Source organism: Hirundo rustica, chromosome 17 (assembly GCF_015227805.2).
Source record: "Hirundo rustica isolate bHirRus1 chromosome 17, bHirRus1.pri.v3, whole genome shotgun sequence".
NCBI classification, from domain to species: domain Eukaryota; kingdom Metazoa; phylum Chordata; class Aves; order Passeriformes; family Hirundinidae; genus Hirundo; species Hirundo rustica.
The window spans coordinates 8,525,545-8,540,700 of record NC_053466.1 but is presented as its reverse complement, the minus strand read 5'-3'; the positions used below and the strand labels follow the sequence as shown (position 1 = coordinate 8,540,700).

Genomic DNA, 15,156 nt, shown 5'->3' with positions numbered 1-15,156 from the left:
TCCATGGCAGGGCAAGAACTTCATACAATTGACCAGGGTTATTAGTAAAGCACCGTGCATGAGACAACACAACCCTGCCTGGCAGCATCTGTGATTGGGCACTCGCTGCTGGGTCGGAGCTGATGCTGCCCCCGGAGCATCACCTTGGCACGATGGGGACCCCCCCCCGGCCCCCACCCACAGGGCAGGAGCCACTCACTGCCCACTCAGCACAGCCCGGACGCCAAGGCAGCTGCTAAAGCCAGACTGATTTTATTCAAATTTGCGAATGTAAAACAGAATAATAATAAAAAAAAACCTAATGCAACCCTCACTGGCTTCAGAGGGGAAAGCCGCAGGTAAACCGTGCCCAGGCTTTCCTCCTTCACCTTCCTGTGTTAAGGCTGAGCTCATCGCTGGCTTCAAGAGGGAGGAGGGATGGATTGAGCCCTGGCTCCTGCACCCCCAGCTCCCTCAGGGAGAAATTTGGCACAAATCCAGTGGGGCCAGCCTGGCACGGGCAGGGCAGGGCTCCAGCCCCACGGCCATGGGTGTTAGTGAGTCAGCGTGAAGCTCCAAAAGCTACGATCACCTACGGCACCACAGAGAGGCGGCGGGAGGGCAGATGCGGGGAATGTGGCAGAAGAAAGGGGTTTGCACCCCTGGCCGAGGGGACGAGCCTGCGGCGTGGGGCTGCAGCTCCTCGCCCCGGCTCGCACACGCCCCGGCTGTAAACGGCAGGTGAGGGGCACCCGGCTCACCCCAACCCCAGCCCAAGAGAGCAGAACTAAAGGCCTGGCTGCATGTGCAATTTTGGGCAACCGCTGCTCAGCAGCCTGGGGCTGAGCAGGATGCCTGGGATGGGATGGGATGGGATGTTGCACACTGATGGTCTTGGTGCTGGCAGGGAGGGAGGAGGGAGCTTGGGGTCACATCAGGGGGTCACTGCCCTTCCATCCCAGGGGGTGCAGGGCTGTTGGGCCCCCTCCAAGAGCTGCTGTGACTCTGCCAGTGGCATCAGCCCCATTGTCAGCTTGTGGTGAACAGCTTGGCATTGCATTCATATGGCTCGAGGGGCTCTCAGCACCCCCCAAAGAGCTGCTCCCCAGGCAGTCAGGAGCTCCTGGCTGCCGGGAGCCCCAAGGCACTACCCAAGGGACATCTCAGCCTGGTTAACAAGCACACGCAGCTGATGTGGAGCTGGGAAAAAGTGTCACCGGCAGATTGGGATGGGCATGACCAGGATGCTGGGGGTTGGGATGGTGGGATGCTGCTCCCTCCTTGCTCCTTCAGCGCACAACTAATAATTTAACCTGCTCCAGAGCCTGTTCCTAAAGATAAAGGTGGCCAGGTTTGGGGTGTGCAGGGCAGACCTGGCCCCAGCAGCGCCGCAGGTGGGTGTGGGTTTGGTCTCTGCTCTCCAGCTGACGCCCTGCAGAGAACAGGAGGTGGGGGCTGCCTGGCCCGGCCCCTCAGTCTGTTTTCCACACCTTGTTGAGGAATTTGACCACCTCATCGTAGATGATGAAGACGATGGCCACATCAAGACACACACGGCCCAGGCGAGGCACTGTACCCTTGTAAAACCTGCCAGGGATAGAGAGGGGGGCCGTGGGGCTGGGTCCCCTCACAGCCCCTTCCCTGCCCATCCGCCCCACCAGCCACCCCCACCGCAGAGCTTACGCCAGGGGCCCTTCGTGTTTCATGATCTGGTAGGCGCAGTCCCAGGTGTTCTTGTACTTGTGCGCTTCCAGCCCCTGTGGGAAGGGAAAAGCTGGATCAGAGGCCACAGCCAGGGTTGCTTCTGCAGGATTTTGAGGGGTAGGCAGAGAGCTGGGGGTGTGCCATGAGGAACTGATCTGCCTGCACTGCTGCAGGACATCAGACCCCACAGGGATGTCCCCACCTCCGTGGTTCAGGAGCAATCTCAGGCATCTCCCAAACCAAACCTCACAGGCATCGTGTGCCTGCCCCAGGGACTGCATGAAACAGCCCCCAGGCAGTGGGTGCACCCAGCCTGCTGCAGACAGAGCAGTGCCACGCCGGGCTCTGGCACCATACCTGCATCCTGGTCTTCACCACGTCCAAGGGGGTGTTGCCGAAGACACTCGCAGCTCCAGCAAGGGCTCCAAACACCCCTGTTATGAAGGGGTTCATGACCTTGTTTGGATTGTCCCCTGGGAAGGAAGAGATGTTGAGGGCACAGTGGTGGTGGGATTCCCGCATCCATTCCCAAGGGAGCCTGCAAGGAAGGTCCCAGGTCTGGCTGCTTGTGGTCAGGGTGCAGTGCTGTGCTGGGAACCGTCCAGCAGCACGTGCCCCACACAGCCCACGTTGCACCACAGGGCTCAGGGTGGCTGTGAAAGTGATGCTCCAGCACTGGGACCGTCAACCCCACAGGCTGGTGTCACCCCACCCTGGTATTCATTTCCTCCAAAGTGACTGAGCCGTGAGAAATAAGGGGAGTGTGGATGGAAAAACCAAGGACTGGGGAGCCAGAGGCACGGCCAGGGTGGCCTGTGGGGGCCAAGGACAGCTTACCTTTGTACCAGTTCTTGAGGGAGGTCATGACGAAGAAGCGGATGGCCTGGTTTGATCCTTGCTTGAGGATGGTTGCAGTTAAACCCTGGTAGGTCCCCCTCAGTCCTGCAAGAAGAGAGTGTTGGAGAGGAGATCAGCCTCAAGCGGCAGAGAAAAATCTCCCCAGGCCACCTGTCCCAGCCTGTGCCCATCCAGCACCTCCCACCCTGTCCCCATGGTATGGCAGTACTCAGGGAGTCAGGGTGCCACTTTCCTGGGACTCACCCTGTTCCCGAACGATCTCCCGGACGCCATGGAAGAAACCACGGTATTTGGGGTTGGGAGAGGTCTGGTCATGGATAAACTTCACCTACAAGGAGATGATGTGCTTGTCCTGGCTGAGGTAATGCAGATGTAATGGCCCCAAGGGCTGTTGGCCACCTCCTGCCTTGTTCCAGGGACGGTCCCAAGACCAGAGCTGACCCATGCAACCAGGCAGCTCCGGGAGAGATCACGGGGGAAGCCTGTGCCCGTGGCCAGCAGTGCATTTTGCAGAGGGAAACCTGGGAAACTGCCACTGCAAGCAGCCGTGTGGGGCTTACACTGATAAAATGGGTGACGAGATGGCTCCTGGCTGTGGGGCTCCTCCCTGGAGTGGGGAAGGGGCCAGGGCCACCTGATTTGACCTCCCCAGGGCTTTCCAGCATCAGATCCTCCCCTACAGAACTGTCTTGGGCAAACGCATGCAGCCCTCGGGTCCCCAGAAGTTGGGCATGCCTGGGTTTTGCCCCCTCCCAGCCCAGCCCAGTGAGGAGTGCCAAGGCAGGGGACAGTGCCAGCCACACCCACCCACCTTCACAGTCTCCATGGGGCAGACCACGGCCACAGCCTCAGCCACGCCAGCCCCCAGCCCGCAGATGAGGCCCCGCGTGCTGTCCAGCCGCCCCTGCTCGTCTCTCATCTGGTTGCTGAGGAACTCGAACATCCCAAACCTGCAAAGGAGCCACTGTGCCAACCCCCAGGCACCTGGACGGGGGTCTGCGCCCCCCCGCCTCTGGGTCCGTCTCCAGGAGCCGCTGCACACCCTGTGAGAGGACCCTCCCTGCCGGGGAAACCACATGGCTTTGGTAAAACGCCAACGGAAACACCGAGGAAGGGCAAAGCCACCCCCTTGTCTGCTGCTGTTGGGGGCTCCCCCCGCTCACCCCTTGCCACGGGGGCACGTACCTGACGGCAGCCTTGGGGATGGAGCCGTACAACAGCGAGCTGAGCCCCCGGTACAGCCCCCGGATGCCATGGTCACGGACAGTCTGCTTCACACAGTCCCCTGCGGCAGAGCACAGCGCGGCCGCTGTCACCCACCACGCCGAGGACCCCCCGGCACCGCCCTGCCAGCACCAGCCAGGCTCCCCAGGGGGCCCAAACCCAGAGAGGGGTTGCTCACCGATGCCCTTGTAGCGCGGAGGGTTTGCCTTCTCATCCAGCTGCAGCTGTGTCTTCACATACTCGGTAGGGAATGTGATGCAGATCTCAATCCCTCCAGCCAGGCCACCTGCGTGGGAGAGGAAGGGACGCTGAGGCAGGAGCAGCACTGTGCCCGTTCAGTGCCACATGGCTGCTCTCAGCTCCGTGACGGCTGAGCCTGGGACCTCTGGCAGCCAGGTCTGGGCTGGGACAGGACATCCCTGTCCTCACCAAAATCCCGAGGACTCCACACAGCAGCAGGGCCCCGTGCCAACCTGGTGCCTTGCATGGGCATCACTGCCCTGCCATGGAAAGAGCTGTCAAGGAGACTGGGCAAAAAGATGGGAAAACAGAGCAAAACACCGCACCCACGGCTGCTTGCTTGGTGTGCTGTCCCTCAAAGGCACCTCTCCCTCTGGAGCTGCCAGCCCTGCTGTGGCAGGCCCAGCACCACTCCCCAGAGCAGCAGGAGCCCATCTGCAGACCTGGTTGTGCTGGCGGGAGGCACAATTACCATCAAACCTGTCTGGCTGCCCCAGCTCCCGCAGCGGCGGCTGCTGGGCACTGATGACAGCGGCTGCAGCCTTTCCTGATGGCCCTGGCAGCAAGGGATGCTGGCTCTCAGCTCTGGGGCTCCCCTCAGCATGGCTGGAGCCCTTGCAGCCAGACCCAGCTCTGCTGGGGGAGCTGGGCTCAGCCCATCTGGCCAGGATGGATCACAGAGCGCTTCCTCACACCAAAGTGTGGCCAGGTCCCACCCAGCAGCAGGAGCCCTTTGTTGCCTGCACCAGGAGGAAGCACGGGGCCAACCCTGCTCAGCCCAGGACAGGGCACAGGGTGCTGCCACCGGGGTCAACACCACCCTGCTCCTTGCCCAGGAAAGTGAATCATGCTGGGGGCTCAGTGTGTGGTCAGGCAGGCTGCCAGCTCCCAGTCCCCTGTACAGCCTCCAGTGGTTCCTCCAGCCTGGCCATGTCCTTGGTGTGACTCAGCAGGTCTGTGGCCCCCACTGCCAGGCTTGCAGCCCCACCACAGCCCAGGGGACACCCCAGCAAGGAACACTCTGCCTCTGTGGGAGAGGCTGGGACTGAGTGAGTGGTTGTTATCCTGCTCTGCAGTGAAGCACAGGCTGGTGCCACATGGCACAGCTCTGCTTATCAGCACCCCCCAAAGTACCCCCATGCTGGGATGCTGATAGGGGACACCACGGTCCATGGCTGCTCCCTGTGACAACAGCAGGCAGCACCAACTCCTTGGACCAGCAGATGTCAAGCAGACTCTCTCACAAAGTCATGTTTCCTCTGCACGGCCTCCACATATGCAAGAGATCTCTCTGGTGATGCCAGCTCTCCCCTGTCAGTGCCACTGGCAACTGGCATCCTCAGGAGCAGTGCCACCTCCTCTCAGCCCAGTCCTCCCAGAGGGAAGGGAAAAGCAGCCTCCCCACATTCTTTCCAGCAGCTGAGCAGCACCCATCTTAAAACAGCCTTATGCTGGCTTTTCCCCCCCGGCACAAAAAGCACCAGGCTTCGCCTCTTACCCAGGGAGCCGAGAAGCCAGGCCAGCCTCAACACAGCTGGGGCAATGCAAAGCCCAGCTTCGTGCTCACAGAGCATCCTGCTCCTCCCACTGGCACGGCAGGGATGGGGACACCGTGGCACTGAGTACCCAAGGCAGGGCACGCCAGCCCAGCCGGGCAGCATCCCGGCCCCGTGGGGACAGGGCGTGAGGCCAGCCCAGCTCTGCCACAGCAAACAAAGGCTCCTTGTTTCGCACTGCGTTCCCAGGGGGGCTGGAGCTGCCCAGCCCAGCCCAGCCCAGGCAGGCCCTTCTCAGGAGGCGGCGCTGACCATCGCCAGCCCTGACGCCTCTGCAGCACCCGGTGCTCCGGGCCCACAGGAGGAACACACGGGGCCAGCTCACAGCACTGCAGCCAGCCAACAGCTCCCCTGGGGCATCACAGGAGGACAGCCACCATCCCCAGGCTCCCCAGAGCACCCCTGCTGCCCCCTCCACTGTCTCCCACCCTTGGCTGGCCGAACACCAATTTCTCCTGCAAAGACAAACAGCTCCTGCAGGAGCAGCTGGCAGGCCCCAGAGAGCAGCTCGATGAGAAGCAATGTTCTCCAGCTGGGTGCAACAGTCCCCAAAAAGCTGAGAACCAGCTGGCACCTCTCCACACCGCCACACATCCCCAACCTCACGCCAGCACAGCCGCACAAACACCCCAGGTGCTGCCAAGGCCATTTCCCTCCCTCCTACACTGCAGAACTGAAGTGCTGGACATTTTAAGCACCCTAAGTATTTGTTCTCTCTCGGTCTCCCAGCACCAGCTCGTGCCCCAGCACACCCAGGAGCCAGACAGCAGGGAAGCACCCAGGACAAGCAGCAGTCCAGGGACAAGCAGCAGCTCAGCTCATCACAGCCACACCAAATGCTACAGGGAGCAATACTGCACCTCCTGCAACCTGCTCACAGCCTCAGCAGTCACACTTGCATGCAGGGGAGGCAGAGGCTCTGCCCAGCATCCCATGGGAAAAGGAACAGTGTGTTGCTTCTGGGAACTAGCAGCCTCTGGGCAATGAGACTGCCCTAGCCAAGGATGGAGGAACAGGGCACCCATGCTGCCAGATCCTCTCCCTGTTCCCGTGTTGTTCTGGCCTCAAATCCCATGGGAAGGTGCACGGAGCAGAGACTCTCAACACACTCCATGACTTGTGTCAATTTTAATCCATTTTCTTTTGCCCACACAGAGACAGGGTGGCACAGGCCACCTGCCTTGCAGCCCCTTGAAAGCAAGACCCATCAGAGGTCCTGCTCTGCTGTCTTCTCTTCTCTCCAGTTTTAGCCCAGCAGAAAGAAACCTCAATCTATGCAAATAAACCACTCTTCTGCCCACGAGCAGCAGCTTTGTCCAATCCCCTCCTTCTCCACGGCTGCAGGGACTTTGCAACCTGTTTACCCGGACTTTAAAAAGCAGCTCCAGCTCTTGCAACATCGTGGAGTCAGCAGGAGCAGCGGCGCTCAGGAGGTGAAAGAGCACGCGGGGCAGCTGAGATGCTGGGCCAAGGCTCTGGATGCAGCAGAGCCAGAGGAGAGGGAATGTCCTTCAGGGAAGGTCACTCTGCCCGGCCCCAGGGAAGGTGCCCCTGGCAGGGGGATCCCACTCCCAGCACCAGGAATGTCTCCCTGCCTGCAGCAAGCCTGCAAGCGTTTCAGCTGCAAGCTATCTTGATACTACAGGCTCAGCGGGAAGGGTGAGAAAGGGAAAATACCCTGGCATCATTTTTGCAGAAAAAGTTTAGCTCTCCCCGGCAGAGAGGCCTGAGGAGGCCGTCCTTTGATGACCCCTTGGGCACGGCTGCAGAGAGCTGGCAGAAGGGCGAAGAGGCTTTTCTGGGGACAGTGGGAGGGTGCTGCCCCTGCAAAATTCACACAACACGTGATGGCATCAGCGCACGCAGGTTCAGCTTCACACACCGTCCATGAGCAGCTGCTGCGACACCACTGACCACCCCAAGCCAGGGCAGGGGGATGCAGCTGTGATGGGGAAGACAAGCAGAGCCCCAGGACTGACACAAACCAAGGCTGCGCAGCCAGGACTGGCACTGTCACCCCCTGCAAACTCCTACCCAGAGGCAAGTGCCCCAATGAACACCCACTGCCCTGTCTGGGAGCCACAGAGGGGCAGGAGATGGCACTGGTCCCTCTTCCACTCCCACAAGTGGCTGTGCCTGCAAAAGCATCCTGCTCCTGCCGAGTGATGGAGCAGCAGGTCTCTGCAGCTCTGATGAGAAGTGAGCACCTGGGGAGCAATTTCAGTCTCTCCATTTTAAGAGTAATTTCACATGCTGACATACCAGCACCTGATTTCCATATAAAAAGCACCTTTTAACTTCAGACTCCTTGGGATCCTTTCAGGCCAGAGGGAATTATTCCTAAGGGTCTGGAAGCAAAGCAGCAGAGCTCTCCCAGGGCCTGTGCCTGGAGCTTCTCCATTCTGCCAGCGGGGTGGCTCAGGATGGTGGGAAGGCACAAAGAAGCTCTCAGTGGAAGCTGAGCCCTGAGTTGCCCATTTTAGGGGCTCCCAGCCCATGTGCAAAAGGTGCAGCTGGATGGCGTGAGTGGAGCAGCTGACATGGACCATAGACTACAGGCACAGGGTGCAATCCTGCCCAGCTCCTGGGTGCTGTGCTTACAGTGTGCAGCACTCTCACAAGGGGTGACAGTGCCCTTTCCCATTAGCCAACATAGCTTTTGGAGATGGGGAAATTCAGGGGAAAAATGCCCCCAAGAACCAAGGCCCATCAGGCTGCTACAAACCAGAAATACCCACCAGCAGCTTATGACAGGTCTTTGCAGCCCAGACTGCCAGCTGCTCCCCACACCGAGGGACCAACACTCCCTGGCAGCCATCCAGGCTGCTCTTCACCCATCCACTGCCGTGGAGCAATCCTGCCCTGCCCGCCTGCAGCGGTGGAACGGGTTTAACAGCTCCACCCGCCCGGCACTTCCCACCGCGGGACATCTTGTGAAACCCGGGAGCAGGCAGGAGCCTCGCTGGGGCTGCAGTTCTCCAGGACAGCTGGCTCTCGGCAGAGCTCCAGCACTGCCGTCCTCCCTCCGGCCACGGACGCTCCTTCACCGCCCATCCGCAGCCACATCCTTGTGGAAAACCGCCACGGGGGCAGCTCTGCCACCAAAAGTCTGACTCAGTACTGACATGGGGAAGGCTGCTTCCCCAAACCAGACTGACAGAAGTTTACCTGTGTTTTGGTTAGAAGGGAAAAAACATGTCCTGCAACAGGTCAGCAGGCTCAGAGGGTGTCTGTCCCTGCTGGGGTTAGGAAGATCTCCCGTCTGACAGGACAAGGCCAGTGGGGAGCACAAGGGTCCAGCATGTCCAGCAGTAAACACACTCTCACAGCTGGTTTGGTCATGGGCTACAGACAGGCTGGTGAGTCTGACCCCCCCCAGGGATACAGAATGGCAAACACGAGAGGTGCCCCTCTGTACTCTGTGCCGCTGCAGGTAAACAGCCCTGTGCAAACAGCACCACAGATAACGCTACAGATGGCATGAAATCATTTGTCCTGAATCTTACTGGAACTGTCCTGTTTGAACAGGCTGTCCTTTCACAACTCACCCATTCTTCACCTCTTTGCATTTATTTCTCAATATGACAAATCATTATTACATTTTAAACTTCTCAGCTGTGAGTATGATGGCAGAAGCCATTTCCCCGTGCCTGCAGTCACAGTATCCTCTGCCTTTCATGCAAATTCCACCTTTGGGGACTGCCAGGTTCTTTGTCCTGCTCAAGTCACCTTCTCCCCATTGCCCTGCACACCTCAAGGCCCCGGGTTTGTCACTTTGAGCTGCCTCCTGGCCATCCCACCACTTCAGACACCAACTTTTCAAGTGTCAAAAACTCCTTTACGATGTGCAACAGGGAGCTGATGTCAGAGCCCAGGGCTGTTGGACAACTCCCCCAGCACAGCCCTGTAGCTGGGTGAAGGAGCCACTGCCAGGACTGAGACTTCCCTGGGGACAGGCTCTGATCTCCCAGCCCCAGCACAGGGAAGTGACTGCTGTACCAAGCACTGGAGCACAGGGAGAGAGAAAAGATGGCCAAAAAATCAATCCCTGCTGTCAAGAGATGACCTGAGACCTCAGGGCACAAGCAGGAGCAGGGAGGCTGCATTGGCATGCACCACACAGGGCTGTCAGAGCTGAGAGATGCTGCAACATCCCCAGGCTGTCAGCTCATGGTGCTCATCGTCTCGGGAAGATGGACGACTCCTTCCGATCATTTACATCAACCCAGAGGAAATGGTTGCCTGCAGAATGTCAAGCAGAGCATCAGGCATGTGAAAATCTCAGAAACTCACATTTCAGAACCCAGGGTTAGCCCCAGCTCATACTGAATCCATTCAGACTGAAGGGACACCCCAGCATGGTTTCCTGGCCCTGAGGCTGACATCCTCCTCCCACCAGGAGCCTTGGGGCTCTTGAAGGTTTCCTCTGCAGCCCATGAGGGCTTCCAGGCAGCCAGGGCCTCACTCAAGGCTAGCATGCTCCTTGTGCCCCCCTCCCCAAACAGATGACAGCCACAGGAGACAACTGCAGGAGAAACCATGGCCAGGAGTGATGTACTGCGGGCCAGCAGACCTGGCAGGACTGGCTCCCTCCACGCTCACCAATCTTTCCCCCTGGCTGTACTTAGCCTCCACCCCGCTCAGCATGAAGGGGGAAGCATCCCCCTCCGCTGTGAGCACCAGGTATCTATCTCAAAACCAGGGAGTGTGCTGGACCAGAGCCATTAACAGCAGCACAATCTTGCTCACATCTCTCTTGAAAGCAAAAGCCCTGGAAATCTAGATGGACTTAGGATTTTTGGGAAAGGAGACCTGCTCTGCAAGAGGCAAGTCTCAGCTTTCACACTCAGTCCCAAGTCCTCGCCTCTGCAGGTACAGCATATCCTAAGAAAGATAATATCAAGGATTAACAAAGAAGAGAAAACAGAAGCTCCAATTACTGCTTTGTTCAGGGGCCTGGGCTCCCTTGCCGAACCCTGCTTCAGGCTCTTCTCTCCCCCTGCAGTCCCTCTCCCTGCCCATGCTCCCCCTGGGACCCTGGCACACATCACTGCTATTTGCCAGTGGTACCCAACATCATGGTAGCAGCCACAACCCCTGTGAGCTCTTCCCAAATCCAACAGCATATAGCACAACATCCAGGTGTCCTGCCTCTCTGGCAAGGCAGGATTAGGTGTAGGTAGAAACAGCAACTGTGCAACAGCCCCTGGGTGAGCAGAGATACCATACAGAGAGCCAGGCAGCTGGGAGCTTCTCTGTGGGAGGGAGCAGACCCCGGGATTAAAAGCTGGCTATAAACAGAATAAGGCTGTACTTAACTCTGGTGAGGACAGACAGAACCTTTCATCAAATGAGCACTACTAACCATGAGAAAAATTCTCAAGAGGAGGGCAGGGGTGCGAGGGTTTGCCCGCAAATGGCAAAGACCATTTGTGCTGGGCTGGAAATAGCCTACGCTGCAGGCTGACTTGAGCTGACCCAACGTGGCATCCAAAAACCCAGCTAAGGAGAACTCTCAGGAATCCCAGAGGTGACTGATGACTGTCTCACCAGCTCTGCCACCAGCATTTCTGTCTCACCACTTAACTGCCTTTATTTCAAGCTCCTCACTGAAGTGTGGCCCTGTACTGGGAGCACAGTAGACCAGCAGCACCCAGCTCTTCAGGATGCTGACGGGAGAGACAGGAGTCTGGTGGGCTGTTTGGAAACCACAGCACAGAATGGGAAAGCTGGCTGTGGGAGGTTGGAGACAGGGCTGGGCTCCTGGCCTGCCTGCTAATAGGTTGTTACCCAGCAGAAAAGGCCGAGCTGCTTTCATGTGCTCAGGCCACACATGGCCCACAGCAGCACCAGCAGCGTTGTCACTGCAAGGTGAAGTGCTGCCTTGGCACACCACAGCTGCTTGGATAAAGGAGAGCCCATTAGCAAATTAATTTTTAACCTTGTGTTTTGTCTGTTGCGACAACTGAAGGAGAAGAGTTCTTGGCAGACAAAGCTTTACTTGAATCTCTTCAGAAAAGAGCCAACCCCAGCCAGTTGAGGTCTGGGTAGCCGAGGGAGCTGTGCCTCCCTGGCAGAGGATCCCAATTACACACAGGGTCTGGGAGCAGATATGCACCTAGGGTGGGATGATGGCTTATTTAACTCCACCAGCACAAGCAGATGAAGCACAGCAGGAATGTTCCATCTTAACACCTCCAGCTCTCCAGAGCATGGAGCTTTGAAGCACACATCCCTGTTGTGCAGACAGATGTCAGATGAGAAACTCTGAGGGCATCAGCAAACCCCTTAAAGTCAGCAGAAACAGCCACAAACAGCACTGCATCCCACAGCGAGGGGCTGGAGAGCTGAGCAGACCAGGGTACAGGGAGTTAACAGCAGCTTTCTGCCATTTCTGTGGTGCTCTAATACAATTAGATGCCACAGAGGCTTGGCTGGACTTCTGCCCATTAACCAATTACTCTGATTACAGCCTGTGAGGAGAAGACCAGCATCTCAATAGGGTCTTTCTTCTACCTCTGCAGCTTCACATAAGCCCAGAAGTCCCCCCCACATAGGTGCACATACATAGTGCTGTATTGCCCAGCCTGGCACCTGGCAAAGGCCACAAGCACCATGTCCCTTCCTTTGTACTGGGACAGCTTCCAGGCATACCCACAGCAACTCTTCTAGCAGGGGAGAGCAGAGCAAGTCTGCCACAACATCTCTCAAAGGAGGCTGATTCTGGTATGCTGATGATCTCGACTGCAGATCTACACAAGATCTGTGAAAGTATCCTGGTACATTGGTCCAGGCAGTGACAACCTGATGCATTCACGGTACACGGACAGCAAGTTGGGAAAGACTGGGAAGGATGGACAAGAGGGAAACACCCTGTCCTTCCCATCCTAATATCGGATTAAATCCTGTTTAAAAGATCTTTAAGTCAAGAAGCCTGAAATACACAGCCCATTTTGAGGTGGGGCAGCAAAGAGGGGCACAGAGTTCAGGAGGAGCCTGGTCTCACCGAGGGGTTCACGTGAGCGAGAAGGCACTCTCTCGCTGGAGGCCGGCTCCTCCCTCGGCCAGCCAGCCGATGTACTGTGTGATAGCACAGTCTCGTCACAGGAGACGTGACCCTGGGAGGCCTCGGCACCCTCTACACGCTCCAGCGGCGACATCCACCTCCGGCATTTCTCCCGGCGCTGCGAGGGAGGCCGCCCGCCGGGGGCAGGGCCGGAGCGGCCGCGGCTCCGCTCCCCGTGCGGGCACGGCCCCGCTGCTCCCCGGCCCCGCTACTGGAGGCTGGAACTCTGCCCTTGGAGGGGAGCAGGGAGTTGGACAGACAAACAAAGGCACAATCGTAGGAGGGGGAATTGGCTGGAAAACACAAAAGGTCTAAACATGCCAATCATGTCGAGGCTGCGATGGCTCATTTCAAAACAAAGACGCTAATCTCCACTCTGGGAATTGTTCTGCGACTGGCAGGAGAAACCAGGGAGCTAATGAACAGCTACAAAGGAGTTTAACAAGCCTGCAACTGTCTTGGACTCCATTCAGCTCAGAGCTCGAAACAGCCACAATCAGGAGGCAGACCGTTAACTCCGCCGTTACTGCTGCACTCGGAGCCAGCTTTTTTCCCATGGAAGTGGTCAGAACTGGACGGGAAAACACAAGCAGATCCATTGGGACTGATGCTTAGGCACAAAGGAAGGACCAAGCAGCCTTTAGAGGAGCTCTATCAGCGCAGCCTGTGGGACACAGCTGGGGCAGGGACAACCGACTGCTGCCGCTTCAGCCCTGTGCCGTAACACCCGCGGGGGAGGATGTGGGGCCCCCGCTGCCACCAGCCTCTCCCATCAGTTCCACTCCCTCCTGCTGAACCCCGCTGAACCTGCGAATGCCGCTCGCCCCGGATCATGTCCGAACCCACCAGCATCTTCCCGGTTGGACCACCGGGTGCACAAACAGCCGGGCAAGACGCCGGGTTCTCCGCGGACAGCGGGAGCACCGGAGTCAGCGTCCACGCTCGGGATGCAGCTGCGGGAGCTCTTTGGCCGTAGCCGAAGGGAAACCCCGGTCCAGCGGGATCGCCTTCCGAGAGCAGCGGCAGAGGGGCGGCAGTCCCGGGATGGAGCATCACCTGCGGGAGCGCCACCGCCCCGAGGCGGGTCCGGCAGCCTCCGCCCAGCCGGATGCCCACGCTGGCAACGGCGGGGCGAGCCCCGTCCCCAGGAGAGCCGCGGGAGCCCCTTACCTGCCAGGATGGCCTTGCCGGGGTGCGTGAGCTTGGCCTTGCCGGCGGGGGCGGCGGCGGCCAGGCTGCGGGGCGCGGCGGGGACGGGCATGGCCGCGCTGCTCCGCGGCTCCGGCTGCCCGGCGGCGGCGGCCGAGCCCTATTTCAGAGCCGCGCCCGCAAGGGGCGGCCCCGGTGGCGTCACATCCTCGCTGGGGCGGGGCGGGGGCGGCCCTGGGGTCCCGGGGAGAGGCTCTGAGGGGAGCGGCGGCGTGACCCTGCCCGGCCTTCGGTGCTGCGGGAATGGAGATTGCTCAGCCCGCTTCCAGGAATCCACGGGAAAAGCCTCCGCGTGGGCACGGAGAGGTGCCGGCCCGGCCGCAGGGAGGTGGGCAGCAGCGCCTCCGCTGTGAGCAGCATCAGCACCACCAGGCACGCTTAGGCCGGGACTTGGCTCCGCAGCGCCCCGAACCCGCCCGCCAGCGAGGATACACAACAGTGCGCGCTCCTGCGCGGTCACGACGGTCCGAGGGGAGGGTCTGGGCAACTCAGGCCCTTGGCTTGAGATGTTTCAGTGAGGAACGGAGAGCAGGAACTCCCGGGGTAGGAAGTGAATGTGAACGCCCAGTGCGGGCGGAAGAGAAACAAAAACATTCTCAAAGTAAAAGGCTGCTGTGAGTGCAATGACATGACACTCCAGGCGTAGCCGGGGTGGTTGGTGCTTTGGTTGTTGTTGGGGGTGTTTTGTTTTTAATTGTTTTTGTTTGATTTTTGGTTTTTTTGTGGGGTGGGTGTATTGTCTATTGCTCCTCAATAATTGGGCTGTGCACATTGCACCAGGATATGTTTCTACTTTCTCTGCAGACAGAGGAAGACTGCCCTGCTCTAGGTTATGTCCAAAAGTTGTATTTACGGGATTCAGGGAAAGAAACCAACACTGTTTTCATTTCCATCCAAGATTTCACAGAAACCAGGGAACAGTGGAGCTGTACTCCAGAGCTATGGTCTCCCTTACACCTGGAGCAGCCACATTACTCAAAAGAGTGAACATTTTGTGCAAGAAGTCACCCCCAGCTATGCATAAAACATGCTCCTGTCCAGACTTGCTCTCTGTGTGCCTTGTGCCTTTTTGCTTAACGAGACCCAGCAATCTGGCAGCTGCCAGCCCCATCCAAAAGCTCACTCTGCACTGGCTCCGTGGCTGAATTGCTGGCAGAAAAACCCTTTGGGAAACTGAAGCACCTTTATTCGGCCATGGTTAAAAAGCAAACATACTTATATTGCAGAACTCGCCCCCAGATGAGATCAGAACTGTATGTGGTTTCACAACAGAGTTAAAATAGGCACAGAGTAGTGTCCTATGCCAAGTCTAAAGCCCCC

General features: G+C 58.5%; 1 protein-coding gene across 1 annotated transcript; it reads right to left on the bottom strand.

Moving 5' to 3' along the window:
- Window positions 1-229: 229 nt before the first annotated feature.
- Window positions 230-13,897, bottom strand: SLC25A1 (solute carrier family 25 member 1). The gene is made up of 9 exons (XM_040081256.2): window positions 13,798-13,897; window positions 3,944-4,051; window positions 3,727-3,826; window positions 3,353-3,491; window positions 2,785-2,869; window positions 2,521-2,625; window positions 2,041-2,156; window positions 1,663-1,736; window positions 230-1,566 (listed from the first exon to the last, which is right to left on the bottom strand). Exons 1-9 carry the CDS (start codon window positions 13,886-13,888, stop codon window positions 1,452-1,454), a joined length of 933 nt encoding a protein of 310 aa, XP_039937190.1. The 5' UTR covers window positions 13,889-13,897; the 3' UTR covers window positions 230-1,451.
- Window positions 13,898-15,156: the final 1,259 nt, after the last annotated feature.